This window comes from Equus przewalskii, chromosome 10, assembly GCF_037783145.1.
Source record: "Equus przewalskii isolate Varuska chromosome 10, EquPr2, whole genome shotgun sequence".
Classification (NCBI taxonomy): domain Eukaryota; kingdom Metazoa; phylum Chordata; class Mammalia; order Perissodactyla; family Equidae; genus Equus; species Equus przewalskii.
The window spans coordinates 37,392,728-37,416,621 of NC_091840.1; the positions used below are offsets into that span (position 1 = coordinate 37,392,728).

A 23,894-nucleotide genomic window follows, 5' to 3' on the forward strand; every position below is an offset into this window, starting at 1 on the left:
GGTGGGTATCATTGTGCCATTTGCATTTTACAGATAGCGAATTGAGGCTAAAAGACAGGCAGCAACTTGCTTGCAGTTACTAAGGCAGATAATGAAAACAGTTTACTTGAGCTCAGTCTGAGTTTAGCTAAGGCTTTCTCCTAAATCATCTCACTCCATCCTTACTACGGCTGTGTAGGATATATAAAGCCAGGCCCTTTGCACTCATTTTTTTCTTTTAATCTTCATGCAACTCCGAGAACTAAACATCATTTGCTCTCGTTTTATTGATGAGGAAACTGACGCTTGAAGTGGTTAACTCCTTTGCCAAAAATCACAGAGTAGCAGCCTACCGTTTATTAAATGTGTATTGCATGATGCCAGGCACGGTGCTTAGTTACTCACAGGCAATATTCTCTCATTAAATGCTCCCTACAGTCACATGGTATTGGTATTCTTATTATCCCCATTTACTGATAAGAAAAAAATCAGTTCAGAGAGGGTGAGTGACTTGCCCAAGACCACACAGCCAGCAGGTGGCTGAGGCAGGATTCACACGGCTAGTAAAGAAGCAGATCTGGAACTCAAACCCAACTCTTCTGACCCCAGCCCAGGGCTCCTTCACTCACATCCCAGGGCCTCGCTCCCTGATAGCCTGGCTGAAACAATCAATGACCCTCAAGTAGGCCTGGACTCTGTTCATCGAAGTCTCAGGGAGCTTGTTAGGTTGAAGAAAACGCTTCTTTCCCCGCCCTCCCCGGAGAGATCGAGGTCAACCGAAGGCTGGAGAGAGAACTGGTCCGCAGGGCGGCAGGGCGGCAGCGGGCGCCTGGCGAGGCCGTACCGCCTGCGGAAGAGGCTCCAGGACCTCTGCGCGTTCCAGTGGCGGAGCCGGGTGGGTGTGGCCCGAGTGTCTGGCTCCCGCCCCTCCTCCTTCTTTTCCTCCCTCTCCTTCTAGTTCCCCAGGCCGGCGGATCCGCGGGCAGGCGCTGCCTGGGCTGGACGACCTCGGGCCCGCTCCCGGGGAAGTGCCACGGAGGAGCGGCCCAGCGCGCAGAGCCCGGGCACCGGAGAGCCCCCGGGACCTTCCCCCTCCGCGTCGGGGCAGCGCAGAGCTGGCGCACCCGCCGGGTACCAGGCACCGCTGACCGCTCGTGGGCTTCCCCGCGCGCCGCAGCTCCCCACGCCCCCGCGCCCCGCGGCAGGGGCGGCGGCGAGATGGTCGCGCGTGTCCGCCTCCTGCTGCGCGCCCTGCAGCTGCTGCTGTGGGGCAGCCTGGACGCCCGGCTGGCGGAGCGCGGAGGCCAGGAGCGGCACAGGGAGGCAGAGGTACGCGGTGGATGCGGGGCGGAGAGGGGTCCGCGGGCTTGAGACCCTCTAGAACTTTGCAGTCAGGCTGCCCAGCCGTCCCGTCTGAGCTGACAATCTGCCTTACCCTCCCTCTACCCTCCGCACCCTTCACACTTGCACACAAAGAGCCAGGGGCAGCATTCTCCCCTGAGCCAGGGCTGAGACCACACAGGCACGCGGATCTGCTTTGATTTTCCCGGACGCGGGGAAGGAGGGAGCGACAAGATGGGACGGACAGGCCACAGCTGAGAGAGAAGGAACCCTTGCACCCTAGTTTGGCACGGAGCCACTGTCCCTCCCCGCCTAGGCTGGGGAGACTTGACTGTTCATTCATCGGATGTCCTGAGCCCTCCCAGAGTGAGGGTCAGACGCTGTGGAGGCCCCCAGATTGGTGCAGTGGAGCGGGTACTGCTGACAGGCGCTGGACAGGGACGCGGGACAGCACTGGCTTCCTGGGCTGGTGCTGCCGCTGACCAGCTTGGGCAAGTCAGCGCCCAGGCTCAGAGCTAGTTTCTTAATTTGTAAAATGGGTAAGAATAGCATATTCTTGGGGCCAGCCTGGTGGCGCAGCGGTTAAGTTCGCACCTTCCGCTTCTCAGCGGCCCGGGGTTCGCCGGTTCGGATCCCGGGTGCGAACGTGGCACCGCTTGGCACACCATGCTGTGGCAGGCGTCCCACATATAAAAAACGAGAGGAAGATGGGCACGGATGTTAGCTCAGGGCCACTCTTCCTCAGCAAAAAGAGGAGGATTGGCAGCAGTTAGCTCAGGGCTAATCTTCCTCAAAAAAAAAAAAAAAAGGAAGAATAGTATACTCTTAAGATTGCTTCTAAGGGGCTTTAAACAGTCCTTCAGGACTGAACTTGAGACACTGGGTCCCAGAGGTGGAGGTGACCCTTAAAGCTGTCCCATTGCATTGCCCTGCTTCGGACTCAACTGCTTGCTGTAGGTTGCACAAGGGGAACTTTTGTAAGGTCAGGGTGGGGATCCACTTGGGGTGTCTATTTTCTGCATAAAGGTGATTGTAATAATACATCAGTAGCATTTCTTTCTTCCCCAAAGAAGCATCTCTGTCTGTGTTCTTAGCTCTTCTCAAGATTAGGATTGGGGTCTCCACTATTTTAAGGATAAGGATTTGGGAAGCCTGCAGAAAGAGGAGAGCCTTCTCTGAATCACTCTTCCTTCCATCAGCCAACTCCCACCGCTGCTCTGGAATATTTGGAAATGACCCTCCCTCAACAAGGGGGTCCTCTCTCAAACTCCTTCATCCTCTCCTCTTCGAGGCACTGGTCTCTTGCTTGTGCTCTGTGCTTTGGCACATTCTAGAATCACTTTGTTTCTCTGAATTTAGTGTCTTACAACATCAAGTACAGAGTCCTCATGGCCCCAGGAGAAGGCTTCTGTCTACCAAGCCAACTCTTGTTAAGAGTCCCACCCCACCTCCCCCCAGGTCCGGGGTTCAGGCAGTTTTTGGCAGGAGAACAGAGCAATATCTCTGCTGCCCATGCCTGCGGTGGCCCCAGATGGAGGGAATTTCATCCTGGGGTGTGCTTGGGAAGCATAATGTCTAGCAGATTGAGTCTCTTTCAGCCTGTGTAATATATCTGGGGGACAGGGATTTTTAACTCTGAGAACAAGAAATATTTTAAAAGCATAAAAAGCTCTGGAAATGCTTAATGGGGATGTGTCTCTATATGCCTATGCATGTACATACATATGTGTATATATGCAAATTGGTGGGGGGGTATGTCTATATGTGTTTCTGTATGTGGTCAACGGCATGGGCTCCAGCGTCAGACAGACCTGTGTGCAAAACCATTGGTGAATCATTTAACCTCTGTGAACCTTTTTCCTTCTCTGTACAATGGGGGTTAATAATGCCTATTTCACAAGATTGTCGTGTGGTCTCGTTGAGATAATGTATGTAAAATGCCCAGCACAATGCCTAGTACGTAGAAAGCTGCCTGTAAAAGGAAGTTGCTCTCAGTGTTGCTATTCTTATCATTATTTTAGAGAACAGAGCTTCAGATTAAAGTCCTGGCTTGGTGACTAGCTCTCCTACAACAATAACACAAGACAAAATACATAAGGCAACTATTTTCAGCATTGGACAACAGGCAGCCCAGACTGTAATTCCTGAGACGGTGTTGCAGTTACTATGGCTACGTTACAAATTACCCCAAAACTTAGTCAGGTAAAATAACCATTGATTATGTTCACAGATGTTGTGGATCAGAATTTCAAACAGGGCACTTCAGGATAGCTTGTCTCACATCAGGATAGCTTGCCTCTGTCTGGGGTTGGAATCATCTGAAGGCTGTTTGCTGTCTGTCAGTTGATGCTGGCTGTCCGCTGGGGGCCTTGGTTCTTCTCCAGGTGGGCCTATCCACGTGGTCTGTCCATGTGGCCTAGTTTGGGCTGCCTTGAAATATGGTGGCTGGATCTCCAGGATGAGTGTTCCAAGAGAGAGAGACAGAGAGACAGAGAGGGAGAGAAGCAGAAGAAGTTGTCCTCTTTTTGTGACCTAAACGAGGAAGTTGCATGGCATCACTTCTGCTGTACTCCGTTGGCAGGAGCAGCCACAAGCTGCCATCCAGGTTGAACGAGAGGGAACATAGACCCCACAACTGATGGGAGGAGTGTTGAAGTCACATTATAAGAAGAGAATGGGAATGAGAGATATTCTCATTTAGGGAAATACAATCATCCAGAGAAGGGCAACTCACGAAGTGAGCCCCATGATCACCCTGGATCACCACAGTGCAAGGAGCTAGACCCCAGCAGAGCACAGCAGTCCTGCTGAGCTCATGGGCGAAGGTCAGAGTTCAGGACACAGAAGGGAAGAAGTAAAAGCATGGCTAGTCCCTTCACTTCTCCAGGCTGCAGTTTCATCCTCTGTAAAATAAGGGAGTTAAATTTCTTAAATGATTTCTAAGGTTCTCTCTAGTGCTAACATTCTTTGGCTTTGGTGTGTTTGTGTGTTTCTGCTTCTGTGTGTGTGTATTCACTTCGTCGGCCTGTGTGTCCATGTCTGTCTGTCTGGAGGTCACTGTGTGTACTCCTGTGCCCTGTGTGCATGGCTCTCTGTGTCCCCTGTGTGCACACAAAGTGATAAAGTTGAGGGCTTTCCAGAGCGGGCTTTGCCTGGGTGGAGACTGACTACTTACAAAGCTGCATTATGAACAAGTTCCTTGTTGGCCACTTAGGAAAACTAGGGCTGCTCACAACACTGGTGAGTAGGAAGAGCCTTCACTGCTGGGTTGCAAGATCGAGAGTTAATGAATGACATCATCACCCTGGCCCATTCCCATTCCTAGCCAGGCCCTGTCCTATGCTTGGGCGACACAGACTGTCCCAAGGGATCTATCTACCATGCTTTGCTTGGCTCTTCTTTAGAATACGCAGGCAGTATGCCCAGGACACGCCTTCCACGTGGTGGTCTATGCGTATCTGCACAGCTGTTCTCAGTGTGCCAGTACAACAAGGAGCTGGGTCGTTTGTTTCTCCAGGGAGACATCAGAGCTTCTGTGGAGTATCCACCCACAGTTGCAGTGTCTGTTTCTCATACCCTGGAGCCATTCATTTGACTTTTTGTGAGTCAGAAACCCAGAAGCCCAGGCGTGGAAGCTGTTCCCAAGAGCTCAGCTCAGTGACTCATGGGTACAGGGTGAATAGAAGTGCAGAAGAGTCTCTGGAGGGTCCCAGAGGACCACAAGTTGGTGGAAAAGCAGTTGTCAAGCCAGCTTGAAAACCAAGAAAGCTAGCAAAAGCTGGGTTGTGGAAGCAGGAACAAAGAAGGGAGAGATGAGTGGACACTCTCCCTAGACCCAGCCTTGGTTAGGGCATGTTGTGCCCTAAACTTAGCCCCACAAGCCTAGTGAGGACCCTGAGTCCCTACAGCATGGTTATTTGGCTTTGGAAAAAGTGCAAGATGGGGTCTGGATGGAGACAGGCCAGCTAATGTTTTCCAACTTCCTTAACGACGGAAAATGAAAGGAGGAGCGGGAATTATAGTAAGAGGTATCTAGGTTACACCCAGACAGAACTTTGTGAATATGAGACTAGGAACAAGGGAAAGGAGGCAAAGAGCACAGGAGTCAGAAGGAAGGGGACGCCTTTGCCCAAAATAAAGGAAGGAGACCAAGCTGGCCCCACTCCCCTAAGGCCTTCAGTAGGCTCCAGGAGCCAGAGAGCAAAAGCAAAGCATCCTGGAAGCAGATGTCTGTCTTTGTGAAGGAACATGCTTGAGTCCTGTTGAAGGCCTGTGGCTTGTCAGACGACTAGTTTGGGGTGTGATGGGAGTTGTGATCCCAGCCTCTATTGAAAGCCGGGGTCCACCGCCCAAGCAGCTTCTTCCCTCTGCTCTGCCCCTGGACCTGCTTGCAGAAGAGACAGCAGGAATCCAGCTAGAAACACCCCCAGTTTTACCTTTTTCATATTTGAGGGCCGTCTCCCCAAGGCAGAGAGCAACTTGGCCCAGCTCCTGCAGTTTCAGAGCCTCTGCGTCACTTGTTTGAATGTGAAATGACACATTCTGAGATGGGTGTCAGAGGACTCTGGTTCAAGGATTGGTTCTGTCCCTCACTAGGACCCTTCAGCAAGACACTGCACTCCCCTGAGACTTAATTTCCTCATCTTTAAAATGGGAACAAGAACATTTGTCCTGCCTATGTTCTTGCAGGGTGATTGTGAAGCTCAAAGAAGATGAAATATCCTTAAAAGCTCTACAATAGTCAAGAGCTCACTGTGCTTCTGATATCCAGAAAACGTTTTTATTTATAGAACACACTAAGGCAGAACGCCAACCATCATCTCTTGCATCTTGGCTTGGCTAATAATTCTAAAGATGAATTGAATGATAAAAACAATCACATAGAGTCACTATGGAAAGACTAAAATCTTACAAAAACATCATGAGATGGAATAAATCATCCGTCAAGCAACATGGTTTCTGCACGAGCTTGCCACTTTGCCATTTTTCGTCCTTGGTTTCATTTTTGCTGCTACAATTCTTTGATATGGAGGCTGCCACAGCTACTCTGTGGACATGAGACTGGAAGCTGGCCCCTCCTAGACTCATCTACCAAAGGGCCCTTCCTGCAATAAAGCTCTCTGACTACAGAGGGAAAAATAACGTTTTTAATGGCACAGTTATCATAAAGCTTTATCAAAGCCTCTTCTTACCGGATTTTCATGACGATCCTCTGAGAAATGTAGAGCAGTAGTCCTACCCCAATTTTATGCTTTGGGGCACAGAGAGGTTAAATAACTTTGTCGTGGTTCACACAGCTAATCAGTTGCAGAAGCAAGGCTGCCATAAGAGATGGAGCTGGAGCATGTCTTAGCTCTAATCCGAACCCCTCATTTTACAGAAGAGGAAGCTGAGGCCCAGAGAGGTAAAGGACTTGCCTAAGGACACACAGTTAGCAGCAGCACCAAGAACAAAACTCAAGACACTCAGGCTAGTGCTCTTGCCCTGCCAGGCCAGTGACTCAGAGTTCTTACTCAGGCCTGGGTTCATTTTGCTACACCTGCTTGCTAGTCTTGCCCTGCTCAGAAATGGCCAGAATTTCCCCTTCCCTCAGGCACTAAATGGGTTGGGCTCTACACACCCTCCCATGACAAGTCAGGACAGAGGCAGGACTGGAACCCCTGGAGTTCAGATTCTACTCAGCTTTCTGGGTCCTGGGAAGAACCATTTTCATTTTACCCAGACACCTCAGCCACTCCCACAGCTTTTCAGAGGCAATTCTCCAGAAGAGTGGCCCCAGCCCTGACCTACAGGGTGAGGCAGGTTGGCACAAGCTTTTAGGCCCAAGCAGGATGAATCACGGAAGAGGCACAGCCCTCCGGCTTCCTCTCTATTCAGTTCAAGCCTTGGGCTCGCTAGGAGAGAGGATGGCTGAAGAATAGGGAAGAGAGAACACCTAGTGTTACAAGGCAGAGAGGAGCAGCCCGGGCCCTGCTTGCAAGAAGGGGGAACAGAGTGACCCCAGGTGGAGCTTGGGGAGTCCCCAAGAGAACACAGGACAAGCACCAGGAAAACTGCAGCCTGGAAGGGACATGACTCCTCCAGGGTGGTCAGTGGTGGAGCTGGGATGAGAATCTCCCAGTTCTTTGTCCTGTCCAGGCATCCCTGTGCCACGCTGTGGCCTGCCCCACACCCCCACTCTGTCTCCCATGCAGACAGGGGCATTCCTCTCACCTTTGCAGGGGAAACTGAGGCACAGCAAATAGGCTCACAGAAGAATGTTAGGGACAGCTGCAGGAGCAGAGGGCATCTCAACCGTACCTGCTCCCTACCTAGGGATGTGGGTCGGCCTCCACTCAGCAGAACTTTAGAGCACTCAGCACTGACAGTATTAAGGGGCCCCTTCCTTGAAGTTAAAAAAATTTTAAATATGTGCATAATAAACAAAAATAAGTATAAGGGAGTTCTTAAGTCCTGCTAATCCCCATTATAACGCTTCAGTGCTTTTGTGGAAATATAAAATGCCAAATTCTTAAAATTTCTTTTTCTCATTCTTTTGCTGTCTCTTGGCTGGTGTCCTGGACACAGCTCTCTCTGCCTAGTGGGAGTTCAGCTCTGTCTTGCAACCCACAGTGTCCCAGCGGAGTCAGGAAGAAACGCCCAGGGCTTCCCCTCTGAGGGACCCCTGGAAAAGGCCTCTCCCCTGGTCCTGCCCTCCACCCAGCCTCTCCGCCCCACCTTGCCTGCCAAAGTACCAGGCACGGCAGCTGAGCCAGGAAACAGGAGACGCCGCTAGTCAATTTCCCTCCCCCTTCCCGCTCTGTCCAAGCTTCATAGTTCCAGAACCCCAGCCAACTCCCTGATAAGGGCTGGGCGGGTTTGGGGGGAGGGCACAGGGAGTGCCAGCCTGTTGGCCTGTGACCCAGTCCCTCACAAGTCACTCAGTCAGCAAAACCACTTCTGAGGAGACATTAATTCCCTGGCTTCCTTTAGAAAGTTGTTCTTTCCATCCTCACGACGACGCAAGGAAGAGAACCGGGCACCTGGCTGGGGTAAGGCAGGTCTGAGTTAGAGCATCTGAATTGAGGACAGAGGTGTAACTGCCTTGTTTAGAGCAGTTCCCATCCTACAGCTGGGGGGAGTTGCATTCCAAAAGTCTGTTGTTAATGTTCCCTCTAAGGTAAATCAACTAGATCAACTGTTTACTGAGCACTTACTATGTACCAGGTATTATGCTAAATGTGGGTTGCTTTATTTAATCCTTCTAAGAATCCTGTGGGATTATCCTTGTTCTCACATTGTGGGTGAGGAAACAGAGACTCAGACAGGTTAAGTAATTTGTCCCCAGCCACCCAACAGAGTCAGAGTTGGGAACAGACTCTTGCTCCCGAGCCTGGTGGCTATTCCATGATGCCACACTATTTTGAGCAGTAAATAGTCTTCTAGATAAAGCCACTAGGATTCCTTTAATCCATTATGCATTGCAAAATAGTGTACATTTGCAAAAGGAAAAAAGAAAACAATAGTGCTGAAATACTGATAAAGTAACGCGGAAAAACAATACAACGGACTTGGAAAGTGTTCTGTTGCCTAGAATAAGGGTTCCTTATAGAAAGTGGCTTTATTGAGAAGATGGGGAGGTCACTGAAGATGGATGTAGTGAAATCCACAAAGAGGAGGCTGGATTCTGCAAAGACTGAGTGCTTGCCCATGCTGGCTCTTAGTGTCTCGTTGCATCCCCTACTTGTGCCTTTTCCTTGAGGCAGCAATGGTGATTGGAGTTGATTTGAGTTTAGAAATACAGCAAAGAAAAATGGGTAAGAGAACAAGGAAGACAGAAAATTATTTCTGTATAGGTAACACAGCAAGGAGGGGTAAAAATGAGGAGATGATATGTGTCTGTATAAGAATTAAGCAAGATGGGCTGGCCCGGTGGTGCAGCGGTTAAGTTCACACATTCTGCTTCACTGGCCTGGAGTTTGCTGGTTCGGATCCCGGGTGTGGACCTGTGCACTGCTTGGCAAGCCATGCTGTGGACTGCGTCCCACATATAAAGCAGAGGAAGATGGGCATGGATGTTAGTTCAGGGCCAGTCTTCCTCAGCAAAAAGAGGAGGATCGATGGCAGATATTAGCTCAGGGCTAATATTCCTCAAAAAAAAAAAAAAAAGAATTAAGCAGGTGACGTTTTTTAAAATCCATTGATGGGTCTTTATCAGTGAGAAGGGCAAGCAGAGATCCAAGTGCATCGTTTCTCCGAAGGGTAGGACTGGGGATCAATAAGGACAGTGAGTCACACATGTCTCTCCCCTGGCCTCCAAGAACTTGGTTGCTGAGAGAGCGGCTCCCAGGTGTGTGAGGGCAGGCAGTGAGTAAAAGGAATGTAGGCCATGGGATATTCTGTAGTTAGACTAATGTCCCCGGGGCATCTCATCCAGGTCCGCAGCTTCATATCCTGTGCGTGGGCTTCTCCTTTGAGCTCCAGCATCAGACAGCCAGTGCCACTTGACATCACCGTGTTAATCTTATTCCCATCCGCCCCCAACCCTTCCTACCTCAGGCTTCCTCATACAGTAAATGGCATTGCCTTCCAAAGCAAAAATTTAGGAGCCATCCCGATTCCTCCCTTTCTGTCATTCCCCACAATTAATCCATCGTCAGTAAGTAAAACTCACATTTCTTACCCTGGCTGACAGTCCTGCCTCTCTCTCTGACTTCATCGCATGCTGGCTTCTTCACACTCACTGTGGTCCAGCCTTCCTTCTGTTCCTTGAGCACATCAGCGTATTTCCCAGCTCAGGCTGGCCTTTGCCGCTCCCTCTGTCTCCAACACCCTTTCCCACCTTGTTGCATGGCTACAACGTCTCATTCTTTAGTACTCAGATCAGATATGAGCTCTTCAGAGGCTCCGCCCCTGACCCCCTCATGTAAAGTTTCTAAGTTATTGTCACTCACATCCCCCGGTTTCTTTTCTTTCTAGCACCAAAACTGTCTCCTTTATTTATTTGTCATCTATGTTTCTATCATCTGCCTCTACCCACAAGTATATAAGCTCCTTTAGGGGTGTCTTGTTGACCCTTGCACCTGGCAGGGTACCTAGTACACCGTGTGAATTCACAACTGAATGAATGAAAGGAGGAGAATGCAGGTTTCTAATTCAAAAAACACTTCTCCAGGCTGTTAAGTTTTTATATAAACCATAGAGTTGAAGGTAAGTGCGTTTGTCATTCATGGGGCCTTAAATATATCTGTATTTGAGGGGAGGAGAATTGTTTGGGAGAAACCAGAATTCAAGAGAGAATTCATTCCCAATCCAGGCGTGGCAGAGCTGGCAGTGATCAACTCAACTGCTAATCAATAGAGGGAAACCTCCTAGAGAAGGGAGAGAGGTTCAGGAGCAGAGTTGAGGCACATGAATCATGTCTGTTTACATCGCACATATCATAACAGCTACTCTGTATGGAGTCCCTACCACGTGCCAGGCCCTGTGTTCGGTGTTTTATATTCACTATTGTGATTCATCCTTGCAAAAATCCTGTAAGGTAGGTACTATTTCTAAGCCCATTTTAGAGATAAGAAACCTGTGGTGTAGAGAAGTGGCTTGCTAATTGGGGTTTAAACCCAAGCCAGCCTGACTCCAGAGCCCATAACTCTACCGTCCAGCGTGCCCTGCTAGATTCCTGAGCATGGCGTGAGATGGGCCGGCTAGGGCCTGCTTGGCCAAGTTTGGAATTAAGCAAGCTAAGGTTCAGAAATATTGAGTGTCTTGCCCAATGCCATCCAGTTAGTCAGTGGTGGCCTGGAACTGAGGCCAGGTCCTTCTGACTTGGATCCCAGGACTCTTCCTGCCGTAGCTCATACACCCTGTTGGAACTAAAGATGAGACCAGGCATGATGTATGTGCCACGGATCCTTGGAGACCGAGGGAGAGGAAAGGATGCCACACTGTGGGGAAAGCTGACATTCCTCTCTCCCTCAGGCATTCCTGGAGAAGTACGGATATCTCGATGAACAGGCCTCCAGAGCTCCCACGTCCACGCAATTCAGCAGTGCCATCAGGTACGATGCAGGGATGTGGAGGATGTGGGGGCGCTGAGTGCAAAGCTTGAGTCGCCTCCTTCCTCCTCCTGGAAGGCCGGCCTTCCACGTGTGTCCGGGGTCATTGCTCCCTCCCTCCCCTGCCCCCAGCCTCCTGCTGTCTCCAGGGAAGCTCCCTGCCCCCAACCCCACCGCCCGTCCTCCCTTTGTGGTCCTTTTTCTCAATTCCTCCTTGACAGGGAGTTCCAGTGGGTGTCCCAGCTGCCGGTCAGTGGCGTGCTGGACCCTGCCACCCTGCGCCAGATGATGCGGCCCCGATGTGGGGTTGCGGATACAGACAGTCAGGTGGCCTGGACTGAGAGGGTCAGTGCCCGGTTTGCTGGACACCGGGGCAAAATGAGGCGTAAGAAACGCTTCGCAAAGCAAGGTGAGCATTGCTAAAATCTAGCTAAGCTGGGGTTTCCCAACATCCTGAAGCCCCATGGCCAGAAAAAAATCGGCTCAGCCTCAGACCGGGCTTTGTCAATAACCTCTTCTCTAGGGCGGGAGAGTGAGGAGCAGTGGGACCTCTCAACTTGAGGACCATATTTGTAGACACAGATGTTTAAATCAGAATGGTACCTACATCGATGAACTTTCTTTGTGCATTTTCCACAGAAAACCCCATCAAGCTCACTTAATTCCTCCATCAATTTGATGTGCAGGGCAGTTAAACCGTTGCCAACATTTTCCTTTATATTTTACTGAAGTTATTTTCATCAGAATCGATTCTTTTTTCATAAGAACTATTCAACAAAGATGTGATTCATTGATCAGTTTTATTTTGTCCATAGCACATTTTTAACAGCTTTATTGAAATATAATTCATATACCATATGGTTTGCCCATTTAAAGTGTACAATTCAATGGTTCTTAGTATATTTGCAAAATTGTGCAACCACTACCACAATCTAATTCCACAACATTTTCATTACTTCAAAAAGAAACCCCAGACCCATTAGAAGTCACTCCCCAGTCCCCTTCCCCCAGCCCCTAGGCAACCACCAATCTACTTTCTGTCTCTATGGATTTGCCTATTCTGAACATTTCATCATAGCACATTTTACACATTACACTTTCTGCGATTGTATTTTCCTTTTATAGTTTTGATGTTTTCTTTGCTTCTCCTCCTCCTCTTCCTCCTTCTTTGTCCAAATCCAATCTTCTGGGGTCAAATGTTACCAATCTAAGATTTATGAAGAAGATTTGATTCTTCTGGGAGCTGCCTGGTGGCGCAGTGGTTAAGTTCATGTGCTCCACTTTGGCTGCCTGGGGTTCGCGAGTTCGGATCCAGGCACAGACCTAGCACCATTCCTCAAGCCACGCTGTGGCGGCATCCCACATAAAATGGAGGAAGATGGGCACAGATGTTAGCTCAGTGACAATCTTCCTCAAGCAAAAAGAGGAGGATTGGCAACAGATGTTAGCTCAGGGCTAATCTTCCTCACACACACTCACACAAAATTTGATTCTTCTGTCAATCGTCCATCAATAACAAGTTTCACTGTGTGTAATTAACATCTTGTTTGTACTAAGTCAAGTTTTCTCCAATCAGTTTTCACTGGTAAGATTTCTAACCAGATGAGGTTCTTCAGCCAGGTTTTCATCTGTAAATCTTATTACTATGAGCACTTTCAGCCACTGCCTCATTTAATTTATAACTACTTTTACCGACAATATCCATTCTGAACAGGACAGAGGGCCTATAGTTTGTTTTTATTTCTTAGCTAATCCATGAGGAAAATGTGGGTGGTTCCCTTCAGCTCTTGAGGGTGGCTGTTTCCAAGTGTTTGCCAATCCAATTCCACTGTGTCTACACATCCAGCCACTCTGGGTCCCCAGGACTGACCAGCCACGTTCCTGATAGAGCAAGGAAGCAGTGATGGGGTCCAGATTCTGGGGTCAAGACGTCCTTGGTGTCAACCTGTTCTGCGTCCCTCTGTGTTTATGGACAGCAGAGGGGCACTGCGGAGGCACGTGAGCTGGAGCAGCGTCCCTGGAGCTGGCGCTCTGGGCTCAGCTGTGTGACCTGGACCATGTCACTTTGCTCTGTTTCCTCGTCTGAGACAGAGGCCCTTTCAGATTGCACAGGAGATACGGGCCCTGATTACCAAAGAGAAAGGCTCGTTGTGAGAATACAGTGCCAAGTGGGGCAGCCCCTGACACAGCCTCAGCAGTGGCACTTCCAGGCTGGAGTTGATCTCTCAGAGAATTGGGACAATGCCTCCTGGGCATGCAGGGCGTGACCTGAGCACTGGGAATGCTTTGTCTGCCAGCATCTCATCTTCTCATGCCTCAAGGGAGGATCTGATCAAGTCCTTTTGCCACTATCCAATTTGGAGCCTCCCTTTTAGACAGAGATTCATACTAAACCACCTCCCAGGCAGGTGGCCTCACCCACCGGCTTAACCCCATTTCATTGTCTGACACTGACCCCTGGTCCAGACAGCAGTGGTGAGGTTACACAGAGAATTTCCCTCTTGTTCACAAGGTGAACTACAGCAGCTTGAGACTTCCTTTACCTCCTGGGTGGGAAGGCATTCCCTAGAAGGGAGCTGTGTGCTTGGCAGGCACTGAGCGCTTCCTATGCCTCAGGAAAGAAAATGGAATAATGACGGTTAACACTTTTGAGCATTTATGATGTGCCAAGCACAGTCCTAATGGGATTAACTCATTTAATCCCGTAACATCCCTACAAGATAGGTACTGTTATTATCCTCATTTTACAGATGAGCAAACTGAGGGATCAAGAACTTAGGTAACTTTCCCAGGGCCACATAGCCAGAGTGTGGCCAAGTCCTCTTGTCATTGGGAGGATTAAGTGAGTTTCTACATGTGAAAAACCCCGGAACGTGGGTAGATGCTTTAAAAAATGAAGTGGATTCCTGGGCTAGCGACTTTCCATTATGTGGGTGAATGCTATGCAGATGAAGCTGGGTTCCAGGGTAGGGCTGCCAGATAAAACACAGGATGCCCAGTTAAATTTGAATTACAGATGAACGACAAATAACTGGTTTGTTTTCACATGCTTGCACTAAAAAAAGTATTGTTATTTATCTGAAATTCAAATTTAACTAGGCAGTCCATATTTTTATTTCTTAAATCTGGCAACCTCATTCCAAGCGCCTGCTCCCCTCTGGGCCTGCAGGAACGATTTTCAATCCCCCTGCTCTCTCATAGAGCTGAAGGCGTGGGGAGCACAGGGGTGATTCTGGCGGGGGAGAGGAAAGAGAAGGGAATGGATATTTACTCGGCACCCACCACATGCCAGGCTGCTTCACAGTGCTATTTCATTTGCTATTTCATTTTTACCATGAGGTAGGTCTTATCAGGCCCACTTTGCAGATAAGGAAAATGAGGCCTGGAGAGATTCCGTAATTTGTCATGTAAGGTTGTAAGCAGGGTCACTGGGATTCCAAACCTTGTTCTTTCTACCATATGAGTTGCCTGTTGAGAGTCAGGACTCCAGGGTCCTCCACAGGCAAGGAATCTAGCTCTCCTCCCTTCCCCATCTCCTTTTACTTCCCTCTTCCCTTTTAGATATGGGAGCAAGGGTGTGGGGGGGTGCAGTGCCAGGTGCCACTGGGGCCTGGAAGTCACCATGGAAACCAGCGCTGCCCAGCCAGGAGTTTGTGATGGGGCCTGAAGTCGGCCAGCTTGCTCCAAGGACATAAATCTGGGAGAAGACAGGGGAGAGGGCTCAGGCTGCTGGCCCGGGGAGGTTCCTTCCTTCCTGGCAGGCACACCAACGACCCTCCACCAGCTCTCCTCCCAAGGAAAATTAGTCATTTTCTCTCAATTCCTGTTCCTATTTGTCTTCCCTATCCTCCGCTGAACACACACACACAGTTTCACAGAAGGTTTTTATCCTGTGAGCTGTCACCTTCACTGGCTACCTAGAGTGAGAGAATTGCCCATCCTCCCTCTTTCCCGCCAGCGGGACCTCCCTTAGCTGCAAAGTAAGGGACCTCCCTTAGCTGCAAAGAGGCAGAAGGAGCCACCTCACACTTTTTTAGAAGCTTGAAGGTTGGAGGGGAGAGTCTGGGAGTTGGTCACCCATGGCAGGGTGCAAAGAGCCCAGCACCAGCTAGTCCAGGGCCGGTGAAGACTTACAATGCAACTAAAAGTGTCATTGGCACATAATGAACCCTTGGGTGGGCGGCGCCTCTGAACCCCAAGCCTTCCCTCTGCATTCCTCGTCTCCCTCCCTTCCTTAGAATCCTTCCCTCTTCCCTCTCTGAGGGCTGGTCACTGGCTGGGAGGGGTTGGGTGGCTGCCAGGCCAAACAGGCTCTGGAGGCAGCATTGCCTTGAATGGAGCTTGGCTCAGGGGTGGGAGAAGGGACATTGCCCTCCCCTACTTCCATGGGGGATGGAGGGAGGGAAAGGGCGCTCAGCTCCTCTGCTGTCTTAGACCCTCCCTTTCACCAGGAGAATTTCAGCTCCTGCAGAACCCCTGCTTTGACCCGAAGGAGTGGTGTTTAGGCAAATTTATAAGGCTTGAGTCTTAGCAAAGGTGCCTGCCTATCTGTGTGGTGGAGTGGAAAGTGCACTGCATCAGCTGTCAGGGCCTGGGTGCAGGGCCTTGCTCGGCAACTCACTCATTCAGTGACTCTGAGCAGCTCCTTCCCCCTGCTCTCAATTTCCCCGGAATAGAGCACAGAGAGGTTGGATAAGGAGATGGCCAAACTTGCATGACTCCACTCCTCCTGGCTGGTTCAGGCAAGGACTGCCCCAGAACAAAGGGGCAGGAGGTCTGAATCTTCAGCAGCCCCTCCAAGGGGAGAGTGGGCTGTGCCCGCTGGCCTGGGCTCCTAGCACCGTCAGGCCTGCCCTATCTACTTGTCACCCATGCCCCGGGAACCTGGTCCATTTGGGAAACCGAAGCCCAAAAGACAACATGATTCTGGTGCGCTCCCCAGGCCCAGGGGTCCTGCCTCCGAGCTGCAAGTCTTTCAGTTGGGGTCACAATCTCAGCCCCCAAGCTTTCAGGGCTCAGAAATGGCCCATGGTGAGCTGCAGAGGGACCAGTTGACCCCGGGGTTCAGGCCAGAGGCCAGCGTCTCAGGCCTCAGGGAGGAACTGCAGTTTTGGGCAAAGAAGCTTTGGAAACTCATAACTAAGTGGCAATGGAAAAATTTCTCTCTTGTCAGTGACAAAACACACCCTTTGTTCTTATTTGTTTTCACCTCAGAGCCCTCCAGAGTCCCTGAGGAAGTAAGGGGGAGGGCAAAAGGTCAGGGAAGGACCTGGAATAAATGGGTCTTGTGGTCACTTGTCAGCCTCAGGCCCGAGGCACTGGAAAGGGAGGTGGAAGGGGAGGTGGAGAGGAGGAAGGAGTGAGAGGCTGGGGCCCCACCTCTCCTCCATCCTGACAAGGTGGGCAGGGGCTGGGGTTTGCTGCCAGCAAGAGGAGCAGAGTGGTTTTCAGGCTTAGCCCAAGCTGTGGAGAAGAAGACCCCAGACCAGAGAGTTTTTCAGTTTGAGAGCTTTTCCCAGGCAGAGGCTGCATCCCCCCCATCATAGTACAACCTCCCCAGACCAAGCCACTAGACTGGGGACTCTCCAGGACAAGGCTAGTCCTGTCAGCCCGAGAGCAGCGTCTCCCCAGCCAAATGCAGGACCTCCCAGGGCAAGGGCTGTGTCTTCTCCATCAGATCAGGGACTCCCTGGAGGAGGGCCTCTCTCCCCATCCTACCAGTCCATGGTGACAGCCCCAGCCTCTGCAGGTATAACTGACGCGGCCTCTCTGGGTGGCAGGCAACAAGTGGTACAAGCAGCACCTCTCCTACCGCCTGGTGAACTGGCCCCAGCACCTGCCCGAGCCGGCCGTTCGGGGGGCCGTGCGCGCCGCCTTCCAACTGTGGAGCAACGTCTCGGCGCTGGAGTTCTGGGAGGCCCCCGCCACAGGCCCGGCTGACATCCGCCTCACCTTCTTCCAAGGGGACCACAATGACGGGCTGGGCAATGCCTTTGATGGGCCAGGTGCTGACACAGAGCCTCTCCACATGGCAGGAGGGGAACCCGAGGAGGAGAGACAGTCTGGGGAGGGCAACGGAGCAATCACTCTGCCTTTGGCCTTGGCCAAGCTGTATCCCCCTCCAAGAACCCTCAGTCTCCCCATCTATAGATTGGGAACAATGGTCCCTGCCTTATTATGTGTCACATGGCTGAAAGGACAGTCAGATGAGGTTCTGGCTGGAAAGTGCTTTGCAAACTCTAAAGAGAATTCTGGGAGAAACTTCTGAGGTCCCATCATCCCTCCCCTGTCTCTAGACAGGCCTGTGCCTCTCTTGTTCTCCAGAGCAAGGCCCTAAAAACATCCAGAGACCACTACTGCTCCACTCCTGCCCTCCCCCCACCCACTACCACAGTCACGGCCACCGGGCAAGAGCATTCTGCCCCCTGCCTGCCACAGAAGCACTTCACGTCCCCACAGCCCCAGACGGTTCTCCTTTTTGCCCCCAACCTAAAAGCTTATGGCTGCTTTTTAAACTGCTCTCCTCCCATTTTGCCCAACACTGGCCTTCAGAACCTGAACGAGGGCTGTCTGTGCATCTCCTCCCCCCAGATGAGGAAAGGAGACCTCCCCGGACCCCTTCAGGCTGGAGACTTAAGCCCCGTGTGGCCTGGGAGTATAGCCCCCCGACCCTTGCACTCTTCTGCTTTCCATCAAGCCCACTCAGAGCAAAGCCCACTTCAGGTCCTGCTGCTGGGTCCCGGGGTAGGACTGGGAGAAATCTAAGCTTTTTAAGAGTCCACATGTGGCGCCCACAGGCGCTTGCATGTAACTCACTTCACCCGTGATCTCTACGTGAGAGGTTTCTGTCCATCCCAGGTGGAGTCTGGTAGCTAAGACTGCACTGGCCTGGGAGTTGGCTCTCTGATTTGGACCCAGGCTTTGTCTTTTGAGTTTAGGTTTTCTCTCTCTGAAACCTGCCCATCTGTCTCCCAGGATTATCGTTAGAGTTGAACAGCTCAAAACAGCTTGAGGCATATTCAAAATAGGAGATGTGTATTCCCCCTCCCATGGCCGTCTCTCCATGCTCCGTGAGGCTCTCCTTTGAGGGCAGCCTCCTGACCTCTGTCAGTCCCCATTGGCCTGGCCTCCAAGAAGGCAACGCGGGAAAAACCCTCAACAAGCTTCTAAGCCAACATTACCCCAGTGCAGTGTGCTGACCCCTGCCCCCGTGGAAAGCGAATTGTGAGGGGTGGGGCCCTGGAAACTGTGACTGATGAGCTCCATCTGGGGCACACTGCAAGCTCCAGAAGCACTGATCCAGCCCAGCTCCCTCTGCTCACTCCTGTTACAAGCAGGAGGTAGAGACCCACAGAGGGGCCCTGGCAGAGGGAGGGCAAGAACACAAGAATATATATATATATATATGCTTTTTTATTAAAGAAACTATGCACATGTATAAACGCACCCAGATCAAGAAAGGACATTACCAACACTCCAGAAGGCCCCAACGTACCCCCTTCTGGGGTAACCACTGTACCTACTCCTAGATCTTTTTGAAAATAATTCCTATATAGCATTTATTTTGTGCTGGGCACTAAGTCTTATATATAACATACACACATCCCTTTTTAATCCTCAGAACAGCCCCTGTGAGGAAGAACCTCATTATCATCATTCCCATTTTCAGATCAGGACGCTAAGACGCAGAGGGGTTAAGTTATTTGCCCAAGGTCACACAGCTAGTAAACGGTATAAACCAGGATTGGAACCCTGGCAGTTTGGCCCCATGCTATATGTACACTACACTGCCTCTTCGGTGTCCATACCCAACCGCCTAGTCACGTGTGCCCTGCTCCACGCTCAGCTTCTGCCAGACTTAATTAGGAGGGAAATTATGTTGCAGAAAGCAGGCACCGCCCAGCCCCCCGCCCCCATGGCATTAGCCCCGGTTGGTGGGACCTTGGGGGCGCCGCGAGCCGCGGCTCCGCTGACCCTCTGCGCCGCCTGCAGGGGGCGCCCTGGCGCACGCCTTCCTGCCGCGCCGCGGCGAAGCGCACTTCGACCGGGACGAGCGCTGGTCCCTGAGCCGCCGGCGCGGGCGCAATCTGTTCGTGGTGCTGGCGCACGAGATTGGCCACACGCTGGGCCTGAGCCACTCGCCCGCGCCGCGCGCGCTCATGGCGCCCTACTACAAGAAGCTGGGCCGCGACGCGCTGCTCAGCTGGGACGACGTGCTGGCCGTGCAGAGCCTGTATGGTGAGCCCCCAGCCGTGCCCGCCGCTGGCCCCACCCCTGCCCCCGCCCCCGTCGCCTCCAGGGCTGGGACCCCGGTTCCTCTACTGGGATCCCCCGCGTCCGAAGCGCAGGAATCTGGCCTCCCCGTCGCCGGTCCTGAAGCCGCGGGCTCCTCTCCGATCTGAAAAACCTCAGGCTCCTGCTCCCGCCATGCCTGCCCTCTGTCACTCGCAACCAATTCCTGTGCACAGCCCTCCTTTGCCTTCCAAGTCCTGCTTCCTGCCCAAAGCCCGGCCTCCGCGGTTCCTCTGGCATCGCTGCCCCGTCACCTAGACCCCTCATTCCTGCTCCCAGTCCCGCTGGCTAACCCCCAGCCTCCCCCCTCCATGACGCTGATGCCCGCTTCCTGCCAAGCCGGGGCCTCTGCCTGGCCGTGAACTCACACAAGGTCTTCTCCCCCAGAGTGAACTGGCCAGTGCTGCCGCCCAGAGACCTGCCTGGACCCCAGGCCCCACAAACAGCCCGGGGCTGCCTCCCTCAGAGTGTGGGGGTGCCGTGGCCGGGCCAGGAGCCGGGGTTCAAGTCACCGTTCCATTCCTGATTAGCAGTTGCTCTTGGGCAAAGCGTTTTCCCTCTGAGAGCCCTCAGTTGTACCTTCCGAGGAAACGGATAATAATTGAAGCCCTGCTTACCTCTCAGGGCTGTTGTATTAGTGGGTATGAACATGGCTTGTAGCCTAAGAAACCTACACAAATGTAATAATAACAGCTGCTATTTCATGAGTGTCTACTGTGGGCCAGGCACTTAACATACAGCACACCCAGGAGGTAAGTATCTTTTTGTGCACACACGAGGCAAATGAGGCTCAGAGAGGTTAGGTAACTTGTCCAAGGTCACACAGCTAGGAAGTTGCAGACCAGGATTCAGGGGCTGGTGCCAAATTTTAAGCTTGTGGGACTCTGCCTCACTCTTATAAGTGAAGAATAGTAATGTAATTATTATAATTGCAGTAATTATCACAGCCCGGGCCCCTGAGCTCTGCCCTCATGTCATCTGCGTTGTGCAGGACTCAGGAAGAAGACCCTCTGCCCTTCTTAGTTCCAAACCAGTGTTTGGTCCCCCACTCCAATTTCATCTCAGTAGGTTCCTCTTTCCTGGACTGTTAGGTAGGAGAGAGGACTGCTGAGTTTAGTGCTATGGTTAATCCCAGGTACCAAGGATAACTCTTAACACCCAACCCTGCTCTCCTTCCCTGCCCTCCCATCAGATAAGGATGAAAGGAACCAAGGGGCAGCCAAGGAACCAAGCCCTTCACTTACCCTCAACCAGCATGTGTTCTCTCCCTCTTCTCTCCTTCCCCATGAAGGGAAGCCCCAGGGGGGCTCAGTGGCCATCCAGCTCCCAGGAAAGCTGTTCACTGACTTTGAGGCCTGGGACCCCCACAGAGCCCAGGGGAGGCGCCCTGAAACCCAGGGTCCTAAATATTGCCACTCTTCCTTCGATGCCATCACTGTAGGTAAGATGGTCCCACCAGTGCCTCACTTCCTTCTTCCCTCCTCCCCCACCTCTCCAGGGGTCTCCAGAGCTGGCATACAAGGTAGGGGGAATGAGTAATAAAATCCAGAAATTCCAAGCCACAAGCATTCTGCCGGGTAGCACGCCCACACCGAGCAAAACACTGCTTCCCCCTGCACGCTCTCCCTCCACCCCAGCTGTGCACACTCCATCCTCTCGCGTCCCTTTGGGAAGGTGGGTTCTCGGGAAGCACCTTCCCTGGGAGGGAGTCAGGAGGCTCATGGTCGCTCCTCAGCTCTCTCTTGTCTCCGGGCAGACGGGCAGCAGAGACTGTACATTTTCCAAGGGAGCCACTTCTGGGAGGTGACAGCTGATGGCAATGTCTCCGAGCCCCATCCACTACAGGAAAGGTGGGCCGGGCTGCCCCCATACATTGAGGCTGCTGCGGTGTCATTGGAGGATGGAGACTTCTACTTCTTCAAAGGTACCAGCCCCGGGGCGGATGAGAAAATGGAGGCCTAGAGAGGGGAGGCGTCCTGCCCAAAGTCAAAAGAGGGGGAACCTCCATTCCAATCTGAACGTGTGGGCCCAGGGAACTCTGTTAGGAGATTCCTTCAGTGACGGATTAGGGGGCGCGGGTGTCAAAGTTGTCCTAGAGAGAGAAGTTGGGAGTGTTTCAGAGAACAGTCTAGCGGGAAGCAAGGATCACTCAGAGGAGAGTCCGTACCTCCCCTGGGATCCTGGCTGTGTGGGGTTGAGCTTGTCTCCTAACTCTGGGAGCTTGAATTTCCTGAATGGGGGAAATAATCCCTTGAGTTTGTTGGCGAAGGAGGATTAAAAGAACATGTCTAAGGAATGCACAGTACATTGCTTCAGGAATAGCGTTCATTCATTCATTCCTTCATTCATTCAACAGACATTGGGTGCCTTCTAGGCACTACACGATTGGAGGTGTTGGGTTACAGGAGTTAAAGCAAAGCTCCCTGCGCTCCCAGGACCGTGAGTCCTGGTGGTAAAGAAAGGCCTGGCCCCCCGCTGTGGGTCCTTCCTCACCCGGGAGGGGCCTGCTCCTCAGTGGGGATAGGTAGCTTCCTCAGCGCTGTCTGCCCTCTGCTGACACCTGCTGGAAGTCTAGGCCACAGCAGCCCCTCCCCTACGGTTTAAATTTTAGTATGATCCATTTTGATGATCACGAATACTAACCACCTTGGGCTCCAACACCAGGGGGAGCAGAGGTCTAGGGGGTCAGAGGTGGGGTGGAGGACCAAGGGGCGAGAGCCGCTGGCTCACCCTGGCTCTCCCAATGCCCCACAGGGAATCGATGCTGGAGGTTCCAGGGCCCCAAGCCAGCGTGGGGGTCGCCACAGCTGTGCCGGGCAGGCGGCCTGCCCCGACACCCCGATGCTGCCCTCTTCTTCCCTCCCCTGGGCCGCCTCGTCCTCTTCAAGGGTGCCCGCTACTACGTGCTGGCCCGAGGGGGACTGCAGGTGGAGCCGTACTACCCCCGAGGCCTGCAGGACTGGGGCGGGGTCCCTGAGGAGGTCAGCGGCGCCCTGCCCCGGCCCGACGGCTCCATCATCTTCTTCCGAGATGACCGCTACTGGCGCCTGGACCAGGCTAAACTGCAGGCCACCGCCTCGGGGCCCTGGGCCACGGAGCTGCCCTGGATGGGCTGCTGGCACGCCAACTCGGGGGGCGCTCTGTTCTGAAGGCACCTCCACCTCTTAGTGAACTGTTGGTGGCCCACTCGTGGCCCACTGTGTTCCCTGCCCCAGGGGCAGAAGCTGTCTTGAAAGCTCTGAGCTCCCCTGCAGAAGACGCAGCAGGGAAGTTTGTCTGCAACTGTTCCCTGGAGAACGTGGCTTTGTCTTTCTGCTGTCCCCACCACATGGAGGTGGGGCCGGGATCAATCCAAGGAGAAGCCAAAAAGGTCCCAAGACCCCATGACCCTCTCCCCTAAGACTCTTTCCTCCTCAAGCCTGGGGCATTGTTTCTTCTGCTAAAGGTGCAGCTCTGTCTATGAGGCAGTGGACAACCAGGGAGGACGCAAAACTCAACAGAGAGGTTGGGACCCCTTTGCGAGACCGTCCCCTTCCCCTAGGACCTCCTGGCTCAGTCCTTGGAGAACTGTGTCTTATTTAATCAGAGGCCCCACCCCCAGGAAACCTGCATGGGTTGAGTACAAGGGTCACCAACCTCAGAGGCCCTGCAGGGGGTCAGGACCAGAGCAAGAGGGAGACGGATGCAGGCAGGCCTGCTGGGCCTGGACTTTTTGTGGGGGGCTGGAATAAAGAGGTGCCCCCAGCTGGTGGACCTGGAGGTGCCAATCAGCCTTCCTTGGACTGGTTTCCAGTGAAAGCAGGGGGAAGGATGCCCAGGAGGCTGAGACCACACCCCTCCATCCAAGCCAGGGCCAGCGGGCTTTGTGTGTGTAGAGTTGCGATGAGGCGAGGGGCCTGCCTCTCCCCAAAAAGCAAAATGTCCTTGCCTCTCCTCACCCCCTAGGCCAGATGGAGAACCACGTGCGGCTGGGAGAGGACAGGGGCCGCTCTGGAGGTCTGCACTGCTGCAGGCGCTCGGGGGAGGCCCTGTGCTCACAATGGCCCCATTCTCCAGGCCACACACGCAGCATTCCAGGAGCTCCTGCTGGCTGGCCAAGAATAGCTGGGATTCCTGGAGAAGGAACCAGCTCCCCAGCCTCCCTGTCTTCTGCCTCAGACAGTCCCAGCATTTTAGCACCTGGTTCTCTAGTCCTTCCTGCTCCACACCAGCCAGTACCTCATCTGCACACGCATCGACCTCAGCAAG

The 23,894-nt window shown here is 52.5% G+C and overlaps 1 protein-coding gene across 6 annotated transcripts; it reads left to right on the forward strand.

Annotated features, from left to right (window-relative positions):
- The first annotated feature begins 743 nt into the window (after window positions 1-743).
- On the forward strand, window positions 744-23,422 carry MMP28 (matrix metallopeptidase 28). 6 transcript variants are annotated; one of them, XM_070562477.1, is made up of 8 exons: window positions 744-1,308; window positions 11,278-11,357; window positions 11,576-11,763; window positions 17,135-17,359; window positions 19,347-19,592; window positions 20,938-21,168; window positions 21,403-21,570; window positions 22,401-23,422. In XM_070562477.1, the coding sequence occupies exons 1-8, from the start codon at window positions 1,198-1,200 to the stop codon at window positions 22,793-22,795; spliced, it is 1,644 nt and encodes a 547-aa protein (XP_070418578.1). In that variant the 5' UTR covers window positions 744-1,197; the 3' UTR covers window positions 22,796-23,422. The 6 variants fall into 6 exon arrangements, with proteins under 6 accessions (XP_070418578.1, XP_070418577.1, XP_070418579.1 ...); XM_070562476.1 differs by having other exon boundaries at window positions 745-1,308; window positions 20,938-21,087; XM_070562478.1 differs by having other exon boundaries at window positions 745-1,308; window positions 21,088-21,168.
- Window positions 23,423-23,894: the final 472 nt, after the last annotated feature.

Coding starts and splice junctions, on each gene's coding strand:
- MMP28 (XM_070562477.1), top strand. CDS start 1,198: ATGGTCGCGCGTGTCCGCCTCCTGCTGCGCGCCCTGCAGCTGCTGCTG. Junction 1,309..11,277: donor AGCGGCACAGGGAGGCAGAG/GTACGCGGTGGA, acceptor TCTCTCCCTCAG/GCATTCCTGGAGAAGTACGG. Junction 17,360..19,346: donor CAATGCCTTTGATGGGCCAG/GTGCTGACACAG, acceptor CGCCGCCTGCAG/GGGGCGCCCTGGCGCACGCC.